This window comes from Haplochromis burtoni, unplaced genomic scaffold, assembly GCF_018398535.1.
Source record: "Haplochromis burtoni strain Fernald_Lab_line unplaced genomic scaffold, NCSU_Asbu1 Contig_403, whole genome shotgun sequence".
In the NCBI taxonomy this organism is placed as follows: Eukaryota; Metazoa; Chordata; class Actinopteri; order Cichliformes; family Cichlidae; genus Haplochromis; species Haplochromis burtoni.
The window spans coordinates 85,124-102,290 of NW_024582764.1; the positions used below are offsets into that span (position 1 = coordinate 85,124).

General features: G+C 40.3%; 1 protein-coding gene across 5 annotated transcripts in view; it reads left to right on the forward strand.

Annotated features, from left to right (window-relative positions):
- The window catches only part of itga7 (integrin, alpha 7), a 36,735-nt gene extending 19,568 nt beyond the window's left edge, over positions 1 to 17,167 (forward strand). For 2 of the 5 annotated variants that reach the window (XM_042212963.1, XM_042212965.1), the window contains exons 6-25: positions 3,622 to 3,829; positions 4,798 to 4,994; positions 5,333 to 5,421; positions 5,537 to 5,664; positions 5,782 to 5,877; positions 6,016 to 6,077; positions 6,368 to 6,537; positions 6,717 to 6,863; positions 7,377 to 7,492; positions 7,916 to 8,102; positions 8,191 to 8,265; positions 8,358 to 8,437; positions 8,539 to 8,616; positions 9,128 to 9,230; positions 9,604 to 9,810; positions 10,393 to 10,512; positions 10,673 to 10,786; positions 11,453 to 11,551; positions 11,655 to 11,780; positions 16,263 to 17,167. In XM_042212963.1, the coding sequence (XP_042068897.1) occupies positions 3,622 to 3,829; positions 4,798 to 4,994; positions 5,333 to 5,421; positions 5,537 to 5,664; positions 5,782 to 5,877; positions 6,016 to 6,077; positions 6,368 to 6,537; positions 6,717 to 6,863; positions 7,377 to 7,492; positions 7,916 to 8,102; positions 8,191 to 8,265; positions 8,358 to 8,437; positions 8,539 to 8,616; positions 9,128 to 9,230; positions 9,604 to 9,810; positions 10,393 to 10,512; positions 10,673 to 10,786; positions 11,453 to 11,551; positions 11,655 to 11,780; positions 16,263 to 16,418 (2,558 nt within the window). In that variant the 3' untranslated portion in view covers positions 16,419 to 17,167. Of the gene's footprint in view, positions 1 to 3,621; positions 3,830 to 4,797; positions 4,995 to 5,332; positions 5,422 to 5,536; positions 5,665 to 5,781; positions 5,878 to 6,015; positions 6,078 to 6,367; positions 6,538 to 6,716; positions 6,864 to 7,376; positions 7,493 to 7,915; positions 8,103 to 8,190; positions 8,266 to 8,357; positions 8,438 to 8,538; positions 8,617 to 9,127; positions 9,231 to 9,603; positions 9,811 to 10,392; positions 10,513 to 10,672; positions 10,787 to 11,452; positions 11,552 to 11,654; positions 11,781 to 13,778 lie in introns of all 5 variants that reach the window. The other 3 variants (XR_006052814.1, XM_042212964.1, XM_042212966.1) reach the window with 3 other exon arrangements.

Genomic DNA, 17,167 nt, shown 5'->3' on the forward strand with positions numbered 1-17,167 from the left:
CATTATTTTTCCTCTAAGTGTGTGGATCTGCTATAAATCTCTTTATTCACATTCCTCCAATCCTGCTTACCCTCCTACTCACCGTATTGAGCCGTCTCCTTGACAACACTAATTCCCACATGACCTTTTAGCCTTCATTTATAACCCACGTGCTTCCATTGATCCTAACCAGATGATACGACACACCTATGCATGCTTACTAAAATGACAGAGACTGTTGTAGGAATTTGCAGCTTTTGTTGGATCTGAAATATCACTGTATTGTGTCCAATAGGAACAGTAAAAGTATTCATTTAAAGAAGTGACGGCCTGCTGAATGAAAAGACAGCTTTGTTTTTATCTCCATCAAGGCCAAATCCAACATTACACATAGAATCTCTTCATTACAAGCTAAAGGGACTAATGCTGAGGCTGCACCCGAGTAGTTACCATAATTAGAAAAGTCAGCGTTGAAACAACGAGTACATAGAAGCATCAACATTTACAAGTATCATCTTTGGCTCTTTATCAGGTAAATTCAGTTTTAGTCTAAAGAAGCTTTTAGTCAAGAAATAAACTCTACTTAAAATGTATAGCCATGGAAAAAAGAGTTATGATAAATAAAATATAGCAAATACATCTTAAGATGAACATCACACGTGACATAATACACCATGTGATTTATTTAACAAAAATTATGCCAAATGCAGAAGTAGTATGTGTAAAAAATACTTACACTCATATTGCATCATACAGCAGTTAGTTATTGCAAATCAAAGGAGGTGTGAGCACCTTTATTTTATAGATAAAACAAAATAACATCCTTTATTGTCTCTGGTCCAAAGGAGGAAAAATATAAACGTAAATGAAATAAAATGTGGATAATAAATTATATATACAGTGGGGCAAAAAAGTATTTAGTCAGCCACCGATTGTGCAAGTTCCCCCACCTAAAATGATGACAGAGGTCAGTAATTTGCACCAGAGGTACACTTCAACTGTGAGAGACAGAATGTGAAAAAAAAATCCATGAATCCACATGGTAGGATTTGTAAAGAATTTATTCGTAAATTAGGGTGGAAAATAAGTATTTGGTCAATAACAAAAATACAACTCAATACTTTGTAACATAACCGTTGTTGGCAATAACAGAGGTCAAACGTTTACTATAGGTCTTTACCAGGTTTGCACACACAGTAGCTGGTATTTTGGCCCATTCCTCCATGCAGATCTTCTCGAGAGCAGTGATGTTTTGGGGCTGTCGCCGAGCACCACGGACTTTCAACTCCCGCCACAGATTTTCTATGGGGTTGAGGTCTGGAGACTGGCTAGGCCACTCCAGGACTTTCAAATGCTTCTTATGGAGCCACTCCTTTGTTGCCCGGGCGGTGTGTTTTGGATCATTGTCATGTTGGAAGACCCAGCCTCGTTTCATCTTCAAAGTTCTCACTGATGGAAGGAGGTTTTGGCTCAAAATCTCACGATACATGGCCCCATTCATTCTGTCCTTAACACGGATCAGTCGTCCTGTCCCCTTGGCAGAAAAACAGCCCCATAGCATGATGTTTCCACCCCCATGCTTCACAGTAGGTATGGTGTTCTTGGGATGCAACTCAGTATTCTTCTTCCTCCAAACACGACGAGTTGAGTTTATACCAAAAAGTTCTACTTTGGTTTCATCTGACCACATGACATTCTCCCAATCCTCTGCTGTATCATCCATGTGCTCTCTGGCAAACTTCAGACGGGCCTGGACATGCACTGGCTTCAGCAGCGGAACACGTCTGGCACTGCGGGATTTGATTCCCTGCCGTTGTAGTGTGTTACTGATGGTGACCTTTGTTACTTTGGTCCCAGCTCTCTGCAGGTCATTCACCAGGTCCCCCCGTGTGGTTCTGGGATCTTTGCTCACCGTTCTCATGATCATTTTGACCCCATGGGATGAGATCTTGCGTGGAGCCCCAGATCGAGGGAGATTATCAGTGGTCTTGTATGTCTTCCATTTTCTGATGATTGCTCCCACAGTTGATTTTTTCACACCAAGCTGCTTGCCTATTGTAGATTCACTCTTCCCAGTCTGGTGCAGGTCTACAATACTTTTCCTGGTGTCCTTCGAAAGCTCTTTGGTCTTGGCCATGGCGGAGTTTGGAGTCTGACTGTTTGAGGCTGTGGACAGGTGTCTTTTATACAGATGATGAGTTCAAACAGGTGCCATTCATACAGGTAACGAGTGGGGGACAGAAAAGCTTCTTACAGAAGACGTTACAGGTCTGTGAGAGCCAGAGATTTTCCTTGTTTGAGGTGACCAAATACTTATTTTCCACCCTGATTTACGAATAAATTCTTTACAAATCCTACCATGTGGATTCATGGATTTTTTTTTCACATTCTGTCTCTCACAGTTGAAGTGTACCTCTGGTGCAAATTACTGACCTCTGTCATCATTTTAAGTGGGGGAACTTGCACAATCGTTGGCTGACTAAATACTTTTTTGCCCCACTGTAGTAAGAGTAGGACACTAAGGAGTACATCATTGGAGACTAATCAGTAGATACAACCTCGAGTATTTGCTGACTAAACCAATGGCTAGGACATATTTAGCAGGTAGGTAAGAGAATATTTAAAATAAAGAAATAAAAAAATAAATATCGGAAATTCCATTGTGCTCTCCAAATTGTCTCTTTTTTCTGTCTAACAGTCTAACTCAAATAAAAACTAAGCAATTTATTAAGATTAAAATTGCAAAAACTTATCCTTTCATTGCTTAATTAGCTTTATAGTTTCTACCATGTTGCAAGCTTGTGAGCTAAAAGCCTGCGAGGAAAAAGTTGCAGCTTGTTCCCACATCTGCTGGTTTTATAGAAGCTGCAGTGCTGCATTCCCCACCTGCCACCCTGGAGCTGCTCACTGTTTGTCTCTGTCTTGTCTCCCTCTGCATGTTTACTCAGTACCAACAAATGTCCTTCATGTCCCGATGGAGACAGATTGTCCTCACTTTTTGCACCAGCTGCCTGCTTTTTAGTCTAGTATAGCGAGTGCATGTAGAAAATGCCTGCATTCTGGAAAAATGTTTCATATGTTTTGTGTCATTTTTCACAGCTTGATCAGAAATATTCCGCACATGATGCAAACATCCTTCCTCCTCTATATACACGCTGAATTGCTTCACCTGATTTACATGCATGCGCATCCTCAAATTCCTCCACACACATGCAGATTATCTTTTCACAAAGCACACTCACAGAGAAGAGGAGATGCTTCAGGCGATAAATCTGCTTAATGTCCACCCACCATGTTTACACTCCGCCTTCACCAGAGGCAACCAGTGCAGAGCTTTGGTATCATGAATCTCAGGAGACATTAGGCCAACGTCAATACATCTCATGTTACTATCACAACCAGCCTTTTTGCTTCCACTAGACACACAGCCTTTCACACGCACAGCACACAGGACATTTACACCCATCATGAGTTAGGCACAAAATCAATAGTCACTTAAGGCCCACATTTCATTAGTAAGAAGATGAGCAGAACATGGCACACTCAGAGGAGGTGATCCTCTGAACCCCACGGTCGATATTAACCCATAACACTTCCTTCTTTCCTTCCTCCTCTGCTTTTCTTTTCTTCCTTATTTTCTAGGGTTTTCTGTTGACTCTGCCATGGGAATAATGAGTCTCGGAGAGCTAACCTTCGTGGCCGGTGCTCCCCGAGCCAATCACACCGGGGCGGTGGTGCTGCTGAAGAAAGACAATGTGTACCGGTTGGTGCCACAGCACATCTTCTGGGGGGAGGAGCTGGCCTCTTCATTCGGATATTCAGTTGCCACCACAGATCTCAACAGTGATGGGTGAGCAAAGGCTAAATAGGAAGTCAGTCAGGATGACCATCACAAAATCATATAACCCATAGAAATCAGAATCAGAATACTTTATTAATCCCGAAGGAAATTAGGGTTACAGCAGGCAGCATGCTAATGGCGCATGCGCACTTACAAAGGAACCTTCTGACCAACTTTACACAAACATCACATTGGGCAGACATGTCAGAAAGGTAGGCTGATAGGAAAAACAACAAAAATACACTACATGAGGTAAGAGGAGGAGAAAAAAAACTCCACTCAGACTGAGCTCCTAGTGGGAGAACAGTTTGATAACAGAAAAAACACCTCAGCACAAAAAGCACATGACTATCAATACACCATAGAAACACAAGACAAGCAACAGGGGCGGGTAAAGGGTGAGAGAGAGCCGGTGTAGACAGCGCATCCGGTCCTGCAGCATGTCTGCGCTGGTCCAGTCGACTGCCATCTTCCCCGGTAGGGCACAAGCATCAAAGGCGTTTGGAAAGGGAGGGGGGATCAGTCTAAACACAGTCGTTATCAGGGTGTTTTGTTCAGCTCCAGCCTTGAGGCCGCAACTGGTGCCGAAGGGGTCTCCGCATGAATTGCATTCAGAGACTAGTTTAGGTTTTAGAGAACAGACTGTGAGAGAGTGCTCCAGGGAAAAGTAAGTAAAAACACAAGACAAGGACATAAGAAGCTAAGCAGGGAAGATAAGGAGAGGAGAAAAGTGCGACCGCCTTCGCTGAGAGCCAAAAGAGAGAAAATGGGAATGCACGGTCATGTTCTACACAAAAATGTCAAATTCATCTTAAAGTTATAAACACAAGATCATATTTTTTAACACCTAAATCCTGCAACAGCATTTTCCTGTGTAAAATGCATAAAATGCATATTCAAGGGAAACTGTGAATGTAGATTAGAAGAGACTTGTTCAAAGAAGTGTTCATTTCTACTTTTCCGCCTCTGTTTGCTAGCTGGACGGACCTGATTGTTGGAGCTCCTAACTTTTTTGACCGTAAAGCAGAGATTGGTGGAGCTGTTTATGTGTATCTAAACCCGTTTGGTCACTGGGATGATCAGGCTCGACCCATCCGCCTCAACGGGACATACGACTCCATGTTTGGGATGACAGTCAGCAACGTTGGAGATCTAGACCAGGACGGATATGGAGGTACAAGAAAAACTTTTTTATTGACTCAGAATGTTTTAATCTTAAAAGGTAACTTCTGCTGTTTGATTCGCTGAATGGAAAACCCAACGACTGTGAGTGATGGTAAATATAAGTCACTGACTGGATGATGATGGTCATGTTTAATATGAGCATTCATCAGGATATAATAGATGTATAACAGAATATAAATATTAGAAAATAAGGGAAAACATTAAATGGTTCCAGCAGTGAAACAGTTTAATGTGTTGAAAGTCTTCTATATCAAACTGTGGTTTATGGTTTAAACCATTACAATAAGAATGTAGTGTTGGAAACCAGTTTGTCTGACATCTATACAGATATTGCTGTGGGAGCACCGTTTGATGGAGATGGAAAAGTTTTTATCTATAGAGGCTCAAAATCTGGAATTGAGACAAAACCTGCTCAGGTAAGTTTGCTTTGGATATGAGCGACTGCAAAAAAATATTAAAGGTCAAAATCAGAAGGAGTGAATGAGAGAAAGAGATGGCATGGATAAAACTGAATGTTCTTCATCCCATTAGGTGCTGGATGGCCGGGACTTTGATGTGAGACGTTTTGGATATTCTATCTCAGGGGGTTTGGATATCGACAACAATCACTACCCAGATGTGGCAGTGGGCTCGCTGAACGATTCAGTGGTTCTCTTCAGGTGAGGAAAGATTTTGGTTGAACACCTCTGAAAACATTTTGATGACAGTGCATTTATCTAAGGGATGAAAACATATTATCAATAATTTATTAAAAGTTTTCTTTTTTTGTCCTCAAGATCTCGTCCTGTCATCCATGTGAAGAGAGACATAACTATTGATCCTCCACAAATAGATTTGGAGCAGTCCAACTGCAAAGACAGAGATGGAGTCTGGTACTCACTCATAATGCACTAAACTTATAGGATAACTTAACCAAACAAACTGATAATAAAAACATTTAAAGTTCTTCTATAGTCCTGAAGCTCCTAAAGATCATGTCTTTTTTCCTCTTCGTGGTTTTCTGTTTTTAGTGTGGAGGTCAAGGCTTGCTTCACCTTCGTAGCGTACCCAACTCACTACTCTCCACACATTAGTAAGTCACACATCGGCTTTCACGACTGTTTCTGTCTTTTGCTCTCGCGGGGCTTTGCATCACTCCCCACAGTGACAGGAGTCATTTCTATTTACGGTAGAAAGTAACCTTATCTGTGAGGTAACATTAGATCTTATTATGATTAAATCACAGCTGTGTAATACTGTACCTCCTCAGATGGGTTTAGTATATCTTCTGTCCCCGGTGGGTTCTTTAAGTGCTCTTTCGGTGTGTGTCCTGACATTTCTGTATTTCAACCCATCTGTCTCCCTCTATGTGCTCCATTCAAGCCCTCGTAGTGCGCTTTGAAGCAGACACAGAGCGCAGGAAGGTGGGCCTCCCGCATCGCGTTACCTTCCTGGGCCGCAGTTTACTGGAGCCGGAGTACACACAGACAGAAGAAGTGCAGCTAAATCGGCAGCGTCACGCTGTGTGCACCAACGCTGTCTTCCAGCTGCATGTCAGTAATTTAATTTCATGGATGTGTTTCTTTCTTTTACTTTGGAAGGCAGATTTGTATGGAGTATCCCAGTATGAAAAGGACGCTGAGTTGAATAGACATTTCTTTAATTAACTATTTCATTCTTTTCTGCTGTAACTTTGGCCAGAAGTTTAATTTTACATTTTCCCTCTGTGCAGGAGAACATCCGTGACAAACTGCGTCCCATCTCTTTGGTCATAACCCACACTATCAAGCCCGTGCCGCCACGCAGACACTCTGCAAAAAGGCTGGAGAAGCTGCCGCCAATACTCAATGTCTCCCCTTCCAATACGCTCCACTCTGAGGTCTGCAGCAAAATAGGAAAAGAAGTATTTCTAAGGATGATTTAATTTTTATGAGCTCCTGCTGCTCATAATTTACTACATAAACAAGCCAAAGCTTTATGTAATGCTTTCCATCAACATTGTGTTTCTTCATTCATTTAGACTCAGCAAGGATCATTTAAGCCAAATCTGTGACACATAAAATAAACTCAAAACAGAGCATTTAAACCTGTTCTTCTACTTGGGCTGCTTTTAAACTTTTTCAACTCAACTCAACGACAGGCTCCTCATTAAGCTTATCTCTTACTTACCTTTGCAACTGCATATACACTTTTGTAGCATACAGCAATGCACCCAGTGCAGTATTTAGTGAACTGATAAATCATTTAAAGCATAAAATGAGTTGTCAGCGTTAATCAAATGATTGACCAGTTTCTTTGGCATAAGATTATAAAAACCCACAAAAGTTTAAAACTATAAAACCTCTTGAATTCCTGATCTCAGCCTAATATTTGTCTTTTTTAATCCCTGAAGGTGAACTTTCTGCGAGAAGGATGCGGCAATGACAAAATCTGCCAGAGCAACCTGAAGCTAAGCTACCAGTTTGGTACTCGACCCCTGAACTCTGACCTCTTCATCCCTCTGTCAAAGTAAGTATCTGCTGTGCAACCCGACACCCCAACAGTTTTTTATTGTCTGACTGAGATGATAGTGATGATTAATGGCAAATCTTCAGGAAACAGCATGGTATCATATCGAAATTGTTATTGTTTTAATTATTTATTATTAAATAAATAACAATAAATCTTACACAGAAGTAATGTTAAACTGAAAGGGTTCAAGCTTTTCTAACTAATCTCCCAAAAGCTCCTCTGTAGCTGTCACTGCAGATGAATGCATAGGCAAAGTGTCATATTGGAATAAAGAGTTTACAGTTTACAGCCCTACCACAAAAAATCTACAATTATGTTAAGATTGCTTACTCAGCTTATTTCTGCTCAACCTTCAGACTATGTTGAAATGCCTCTCTTTAAAAATGTTTTGTCTTTTTTGCCTCCTTTGCCGTCTTACAGAGATGAGGACGATGTGCAGGTGTTTTCTCTCTCAGATCAGCGGCTGGTGGTGCTGGACATCACCGTCACTAACATGCCCTCTGACCCTCTTTACCCCGAGGAGGATGGCGATGATGCTCATGCTGCTCAGCTTATTATCTCCCTGCCAAACACACTGTCATACGCCGGCTCCAGGATCCCAGAGCAGGTGTGAGATCTGCTAAATATAGTCTCAGACTATCGTTTTAGAGTTGATGACGTGTTCCTCTGATAGTATTTGTCTGATCTGACTGCAGATGAGATGTCAAGCAAACCAGAATGGCTCCCAGGTTGAATGCGACCTGGGAAACCCCGTCAAACGAAACTCTAAAGTAAGACAAAACTGTGTGTTTATTGCTAAACTCAACAAAAGAAGCAAAAACATATTTAAAAAAAACTTTTATTCTCATGTTTTTTCCCTCAGCTGAAATTTTCCATCAGTCTGAGCACAGCTAACATCACTATTGAGACCACCGAGCTGACAGCTGAGCTCTCACTGAAAACGTAAGTTTTCCACATTTTCCCTGATATGTGACAACAAAGATCACATTCTTACTTTTTATGTTTTGACTTTCATCTGAGTTCTTTCATCGTTTTGTCCTCAGCATCAGCGAACAGCCTGACTTGGTCCCTGTGACAGCTTACGCTAAAGTTGTGATAGAGCTCCCTCTGTCTGTCAGTGGGTGAGTAACACCTTCAGTCTATTAAAAGAGTCTGTGGCAGTAAAGCTGCTTTATGTAGGTCTACTAAAACACCCTCACATGCTTTATGGTTGGTAAAATCATTTCATTCCACATTATCTGTCACATAAATTTGATCAGCTTGTTCCAACTCTTCGCTGAAGCGGTGTTTTTTCCACACTGAGGTTCAAGATTTAAAATCAGGACTTCATGTGTTTATGCCTGCACCATTATAACATGTGGAAATATGCTCACTTTATACCTCTCTAACCAGAGAATGACCTTTGGAAGTGTGAAAATTTAAAATGAAACCACATGTATTTTAATAATATTTAGCTCATTTATTAAAGGTTTTTAAATTCAATTATGAATGCTCCGCTTTAAGACGCAGTCTTGCTCATCAATAAAAGTGGTTGAATAGTGAGGAAATAGACAGTGATGTAATGATAGTAATGTTAAGTTTTGTGTTTCCAGCCTTCTGACACACTGATGGTCACTGTACTTTCTGTATTAGGCGCGTCAATCCCGACAAGCTGTTCTTCAGCGGTGCAGTGAGGGGTGAGAGTGCTATGAGCAGTCTGGACGACATCGGCAGTGCTGTGGGTTTTGAGTTTGTGGTAAGAAAAGAGTTTGTGGCTATCTGGGATGCTGTTTTGCCACCTACATGTAAAAAAAAGAAGAAAAATATATATTATAAGTATATTAAAATAGGTTTCAGTGGGGCCAATAACAAAAGCATGCTCATTGGACTTGCTTTTACTGCACTGCAACTTCTTAATGTACCTTTAAAAACAAGAGAGAACTCAAAACGAATGTTTACAAAATACAATACTATCTCCTTAAAAGTAAATACTGCCCAGAGAGGTTTGCCTTCTCTTAGTCTGTCTTGTTTATTTTATCTTTTCATAATAGCAAAAAAAAGGACCCAAGACAGAAACATCTATGAACATACTTTATTAAATGTAAGGTTCTTTTTTTCCCCTCTGTCAGGTTGCTAATCCCGGTCAAGCTCTCCAGACACTTGGCTCTGCCTTCCTCAACATCATGTGGCCCTATGAGCTGGCCAATGAGAAATGGCTCCTGTATCCTGCCAGCTTGACGTTTCAAGGCCACCCGGAAACACAGTGCAGCCCTACATCAGCTCTGAATCCTCTGAAGCTACAGGGCTCCTCGCCTGCAGAGCCGGGCAGTCACGGGGTAGGCGGAGCAAGTCACTGCCGACTTTGAACTGGCTCATTTGTTTACACATACACACAAAAATATATATGCTGACTTTAACTAATTTGAGTACATGTTAATTTTTCATGATATATCGTTACATACAGCATTACATTTAATGGAATCTGGTCAAATGAAAGGTACTTGATTGGTATACAATTATTTTGTACTAGTCATGTTTCCCTGAATAAATAATAATAAATAATATTTCAGTTGCATTTTTTCTCAAAATTATTTTTTTAAATTTTTTCAGGGCAAACAATATTTTTAAAGAGCAATTTATTTCATTGGAAAAGGGCTCACAAGTCCATGTTTTAACAGCAAGTGACAGAAATAATAAGAATAGGATATGAGGACTCAGTCACTCAGTCCAGAAGTCAGTGCTGAATGACGTATGTTAGCAATTCATTTAATCTTCTCTTTTTCTGTGTTTTACACTGTTTTAGGAGAGAAGTTAATGAAAAAAATCCTTTATAATATATTATATGCTGTCTCTTTGCATTTTGACAAAACCTTTTTGAACCTTTTGTTGAAACACGCATATAAATGCATCTATTTCAGCAGGTTGGGCGAAAACGCCGCTCCCACCCTGAGGAGGAAGGTCAGATCATGACTAAAGGCAGCGTGGGACAGACCACGCCTGCTGTGGCAGCTTCAGACAGACGCAAGTCGCTCAAACTGGTAAGAAGGAAAAGAAGCAGAGAGCCAGGGAAAAGACCAGAACGTGGGTTATTGATTTCCTGCCAATGCACTCAAACAATTCAACAGTTTTAAAATGTGAACACGTAGTCCTCTTTCATTTCCACAGCAGTTTACATTCAGGTGTGACTTTGTTTTCTAGGATTGCCTGCTGGGGTCAGCACGCTGTGTGCTGTTCCAGTGTCCTCTCCACAGCTTCTCCGGTCAGGCTGTGCTTAAAATCCACGCCAGACTGTGGAACAGCAGTTTCATAGAGGTAATATTACATCAGCACCTTTCTGAATATTACTCTCAAGCTCAGCTTCAGTCCAACTGTCACAGCTGCTGCAGCGAGCAGCGAGAGAGCGATAACTGCAGCAAACGCATTTACACAGTGACGACTGATGTCAGGAAGCTCGTATGTTACAGACGATGTCTGGCGACCAAGTCAAATGGACTTTCAATTTTCAATATTCACTGAGATCAAAGAGTAAGAATATGTGAATATGTTAGTTTGCTTTTCCATCAAACATCAACTTTTTAATAGAAATTTATTTACAATTTTGAAATTGAATTTGTCATTAAATTTGCCTTGTTTGTATCTCCTCCGTGGGACGAGGAGGAGAACAAGAGGTCACAAGCCTGGATACATGATGTTTGCATCTGGACGGACTCCTTTAATCATGTAATGATCCCTTAGGAAATAAGGGATCAGCAAAGCACCTAAAGGAAATAGAGTCTAGTTTGTTTTCTCTTTAAATCTCACTATTTCATAGTTTTGGCTCAAACACTAGTTTTATTAAACTGTGTGAATAGTTTATATGATGTAATTAGTGGAGCCAACATTATGTTGCTTTTGGCTGAAGTTTTAATGTTTCTCTGTGCAGTTTTCCTTGTTTTAAACACAAACTTGCTACTGGCTTTGTTTCTGTCTGTCTCTTAGGACTTCCCAGCAGTCAGTGCTCTGGAGCTGCTGGTCAGAGCCAACATCACTGTGAAGTCCAGCATCAAACATCTGGTCCTTAAGGATGCTGCTGCACTGGTACTTCACACACATTCATTTAAAAAATAAACATTTTTACTGTTAAGTTGCTGTTTGTGCATTGCTTCAAGCTTTGAGCTGAATATCTTTTCTTCCTTATCAGGTTTCAGTGATGATTTATCCCGAGCACGGTGTTACTGACCAGTACTGGATCCCCTGGTGGATCATCCTCATTGCCATCCTGGCAGGTGTCCTGCTGCTGGCACTGCTGGTCCTCATGCTATGGAAGGTAATCCATCAGATCTCAAATGGTCTGTCTTTACTTTTTCACTGTGTTTTTTGTCTTTTTATTCAACTGTAGGTCTTTATCATTAACAGTAGTGGAAAGATAAAAAAAAATCAAACAGGAAAATAAGACAGGTTTACATATAAATGTTTATATAGTAATGTTTTATGTGAAAAATGATGTCAAAGAAGAAAATAGAAGAAAATACATTAAAAATTGACAATTTACTTTTGGGTGGCAACCAGTTTTGGTCAAGTTACTTGAAAAAAGTAATCAGTAACTAATTACTGATTACTTCCCCAAAAAGTAATCCCGTTACTTTACTGATTACTTATTTTCAAAAGTAATTAATTACTTAGTTACTTAGTTACTTTTTAAAAACACGATTTACAACCTGAATAGGTGATAAAGCGATAGATCTTTCAGCCCAATTCTACTTTTTCTACATAATCCATCATACAAAATGTAATCAAATGGAAAAGTCTCTTTTTAAAACTTGTTTTATTAGTTTTAATCTTTTAACTTTATGCATCAAGCAAAAATTTAATTATATGCAACATTCTCTGACTGGAAGAAATTTGTTTAACTATTTAAACCTATTTTCTGCACATTCCAGCACATAAAATAAAATATTTTTTGTGTTTACACTCAGTCTTTCAAATAGATGCAAGTAAAACACAGCAGAAAATAAATAAAGTCAAAGACTAGCGGTCCTGTTGCTCTATTTTCACCTGTAAAGCAGGAGTAGGCGGAGGTTAGCCCTGGTGCAGGTGTGCCGCAGGCGGTCAGTGGAAGAATCCGCGGAGTTTCTCTGTGATTTCCCATTACGTGGTAGCAGCACTGTGGTTGCTGTAAAAAGAAGTTTTCTTCCCACGCACAGCGGACACTAATGTTTTTGTCACTTTTTATGGAGATCAAACTCAAAGTAAGGTCAGTAGCTTCCACACTTTAAACGCTGCAGCTCATACTCTCTCGCGTACTCGATATGATGTATCCATTGTTGATCTGCACACAGCTGTTGTCACGACGTGCACTCGCTTACGTCACTGTCGTGAGACATTCTCGCAAAAAATCACGGTTTTAGTAACGCAGTAACGCAGCGTTCCTACGGGAAAGTAACGGTAATCTAATTACCGTTTTTGCAATAGTAATCCCTTACTTTACTCGTTATTGAAAAAAGTAATCGGATTACAGTAACGCGTTACTGAATTATATTTCTTGCTAATCAAAAATAATAATTCTTAATAATTTATAATTTAACAATTTACACAATTTATTAGAGAAAATTCTTATTCTGTATTTGTTTAAAGTAGTGCTAGCTAACTAGCAAGTGAGCACTTTTCTAAGATGGATCGCAGGTCATATATGATGTTAACCCTGAAGCCAAAACCATGAAAATTTAGATGCACAAAAAATGAAATTATATATATTTGTACAGTCAATTTGCATTTATGCACTTATTACTTATTGTTTGCATAACACATGAGTATGATATTCTAAATGTATCATTTTTGCAGTTTATTGCTCAAAAATTACTTTTACAATTTAAAAATTGATGATATAGAGGTCCAAAAACACGTCGGATACAGTTACAGGCCTTACAGGATTCATTTGCATAGCAATAATAGTTCCACCTGAAATGTGGAAGAAGAGTCACAATAAACTGGAATATTTTAGTAAAGTAAGTTAACTAGTCCTCAAGTACTCTTTTCCTTTCCATCAAAGTTCAACAGCTGCAGGATCCTGAGTGACGTTTCTTTGATGTCACTGCAGTTGCCTTCGCTCTGGGCCGTCCGTTATTGGTCTGCCTTGCTCTGATCTGTCCTGCAAATGTTTTATTCCTTCCAGCTCACTCTCACCTGTGCCTTTCCTCTTCTGTCCTCATGTTTGTCCTCTGTGTGACGCTCCAATCTGTGTTTTGTTCCCTTTTCTTTCCTCCTCACCTCTATCGGGGAATCCCCTCTGTTATATATCTGTGTTTTCCCCACTACCCCGCCCCAGTGTGGGTTCTTCAAACGCAGTGAGCGACGCCATCATTATGAGACGGAGTACTACCGTGCCCATTTGGGGGTCCAACCCTCGGAGGCGGAGAAGCAGGCGACAGAACAATAATATAAAGTATACCCCCCTCTGGCCTGCTCTCCCCTCCTCTTCTCACTCCAAGCGGTAAAAATCTTCACCTGCAGTCGTCTTTGTTCCTCAATTCACTCGAAGGCCGGTGGTGTTCATTACAGCATGACAGCAAATGTAGGCTCAGATGATCTCAGGTGGCATCATAGCAGTGACACATGAGATACAAGAGAACTGATCTCTTGTAAAGCCTTCTTTACCTTTGTTCCTGTTTATATTAGTAGAAAGAAAAAAACATTATAATGACAAAAAAAGACAGATTTACCAGATTCTTAGCATTTTCCTACTTTATTCTTCAATATAGACAAAAGGTGGCTTCTAGTTTCTGCCATCACTCATTTTTACGGGACAATGTTTGCAGGCAGATTGAGAATTAAAATGAGAGGTTATTAGCTCCATAAGGGGGTATAAAATTATTTCTCTAGGTTATATTTTGTGTCTGTTCATTTTTAAATTAAACCTTCATTAAATAGGTAAAACATTTATACTAAGCAACCACTTTATTTGGTACACCTCGCTAGTTGCACTCACTTTCGCCTTCAGAGTTGCCTTGTTTTTTTCATGACACAGATTCAAAAAGGTCCTGGAAACGTTCCGCAGAGAATTTGGTCCATTTTTACGTGATAGCATCACACACTTTGCAGATTTGTCAGCTATAAACGCATGATGCTAATTTCTCATTTCATTACACCCCAAAGGGATCTGGTGAGTGTTGCTTGTTGAGGCAACTCATTGTTAGGTTCAAGAAACCAGTTTCAGATTATTTGAGTTACATGGAACATTATCCTGCTGGAAGCAGCTATCAGATTATGGCTACACTTGGTCATCTGTCTTGGTCACCTGACTCCAGCATCTGAATGTTGCAGCAGAAATTGAGACTCATCAGTTTTTCCAATCTTCTGTTGCCCAGTTTTGATGAGCCCGTGTGAAATGCAGTCTCAGTTTCCTGTTCCTAGCTGACAGCAGCAGCCAATGTGGCCTTTTGCTGCTTGAGTTCAACTATTTCAAGGTTCAGTGTGTTGTGCATTCAGAGATGCTTTCCTGAATACCTTGCATGCAACAAGGGGTTATTTGAATTTTGCCTTGCATCAGCTCAAAGGATGCTGGCAATTCTCCTCTGCCAACAAGGCAGGACACTGGATACTTTGCCTGTAAACCCTGGAGATGGTTGTGTAGAAAAATCCCAGCAAATCATCAGTTCATGAAAGACATAGATGTCAGCAGGTCATCTTGGCCATTTCTGTCAGCCTAAATATACGGAGATCTTGCCATGTGACCGACTAATAAGACTTTTCAACTGACAAGCATCTGTACAGGTGTACCCAGTAAAGTGGCCAGTTAGCATATATGAACTGTGTTGCCTACATTCATGATTTGATCCCAAATTTTAAAAAAGCTATTTTCATTGTATTTAATTCCCCTAAAATGTCTGAAATCATCATACCTTATTATAGAAACACATATCTGCTATCTCTACATAGGTGGCTAGTTGCACATATAGCCTAATGCTAGGTATTAGCCTAAATGTCCTATTTTAACAACAACCTTTAATATTAATGTCTCCCATGAGCAGCTACTTTGCTAGTCTCAGTTGTTGGTTCACTGAAACTGTTTTCGGTGTTTTGTTCTGTAAAATAATTTAAAACCTTTGTTTTCTATTCACCTAATCTGTGCCTGTTGAACACCATCCAGCCATCTCTCCTTCAAGGCTTTAACATGCCTGCTGTGCTGTGTTTTGTGCCTCTTACTTTTCAGTTATCTGCACTTGTTCATTCTGGCATCATTCTCAGAAGACTGTTCATTTCTACACGGTCCCCTCTTCCTAAAAATCTATTAACGATTTGACATGCATTCAATAACTGATCAACTTTTCCAGGTGCCAGACTGAACTTGTCGTTAGGATCAGTGGATGTCTTTGTTCCTTTTAATGAGTGTAAATCTGCTTAGCGGTACTTCAGTGTGTTGGTGTGTTAATCGCAGACACTTCAGGCTGGTGCAAGGTTATAAATGTTGAGCATGAGAGTGTGCTTTTTGGTTGGTGTGCTGTTTTAAATTTATTTTTTATTAAAAAGTCACTTTATTTGCAGCTGGTAATCAGGTAATCACTTTGCCTTCTTATCTGTGAGATGCACTGTAAAGCTTTACCTAAACGCAATGAATAAGAGTGGATATTTTTCTTAGAAGGCATGCTATTTAGTAACACAGCATCTCCTCAAACACAGTTTAACAACTGTAGTTACCACAGTCCCTTAAAAGTGGCACTGGTTAATTCTTTTTCCTTCCCTTCTGCCTCCTCCATCCATCTTTCCCTTCTTCTGTGTGCACTCCGACCCACTTTCCTCCCTGGGTCAATAGTGTGGCTTCTTCCGACGGGCGCACTACAAGGACAAACTGCCTCAGTACCACGCGGTCAAGATTCCTCGCGAGGACCGGCCTCAGTTTCAGACTGAGAAGTCAGGAGGCGTCCAAAAAAAGGAATGGGCCACACACTGGAGCGACGGGACCTCGTAACCTGCTTTGATGCCCTGACTTTAAAAAAAAGAAAAAAAAATGTGCAACACTCATTATGTCTTTGCTGTTGAATTAACTGACTAAAAAAGTGCACAGAGACTGGGATCACGAAATGTTGTGCACACTTCACTTCATCATTGCTTACATACTGATGCATTTTCTCAATACTGTAGCCTACTGAAGGCCTTACATAGCTTATTTAGTCTAAATCAATATCATAGCATTGTACTGAAGGCCTACGACAACATTAAAACCAGTCGAGCTGCTGAGTACGTTCCCCAGCCCTCACTGCTGCTTCACTGTCTGACATCAGAAAGAAGGACTGAAAATCAAAGACATGCATAAGCACCACATGCAGATCCTAACAGACACACACAGATACAACTGGACATTATAGTAAAGAAGCCAGTGCCCATGACAAAGACTACTTTTTGCCTTAAATACTGTAAGACTGAAGATTCATATGGGCAATGAAAAGAAAATGCATTTTTCTATATATAAAGGACTTTTTTTTAGTACTGGTTAAAGCACTGGGTGGGTGGATGTCCGTGTTTCGATGAATGTGTTGTCTTCTGGGCTCGACGATTACTCTGGGTTGGCTCAAAAAGCCATTTAAAAAGTTCATTGATAGCTTTTGTAGGGCTTTGTTCAATTGCCTGAGTAACTTGAATAAGAACAAGAAACCACAATACAACCTATAACATGCCGTAGCCACGACCAGAGCACTGTTGTCGCATGTGTCAGATTTT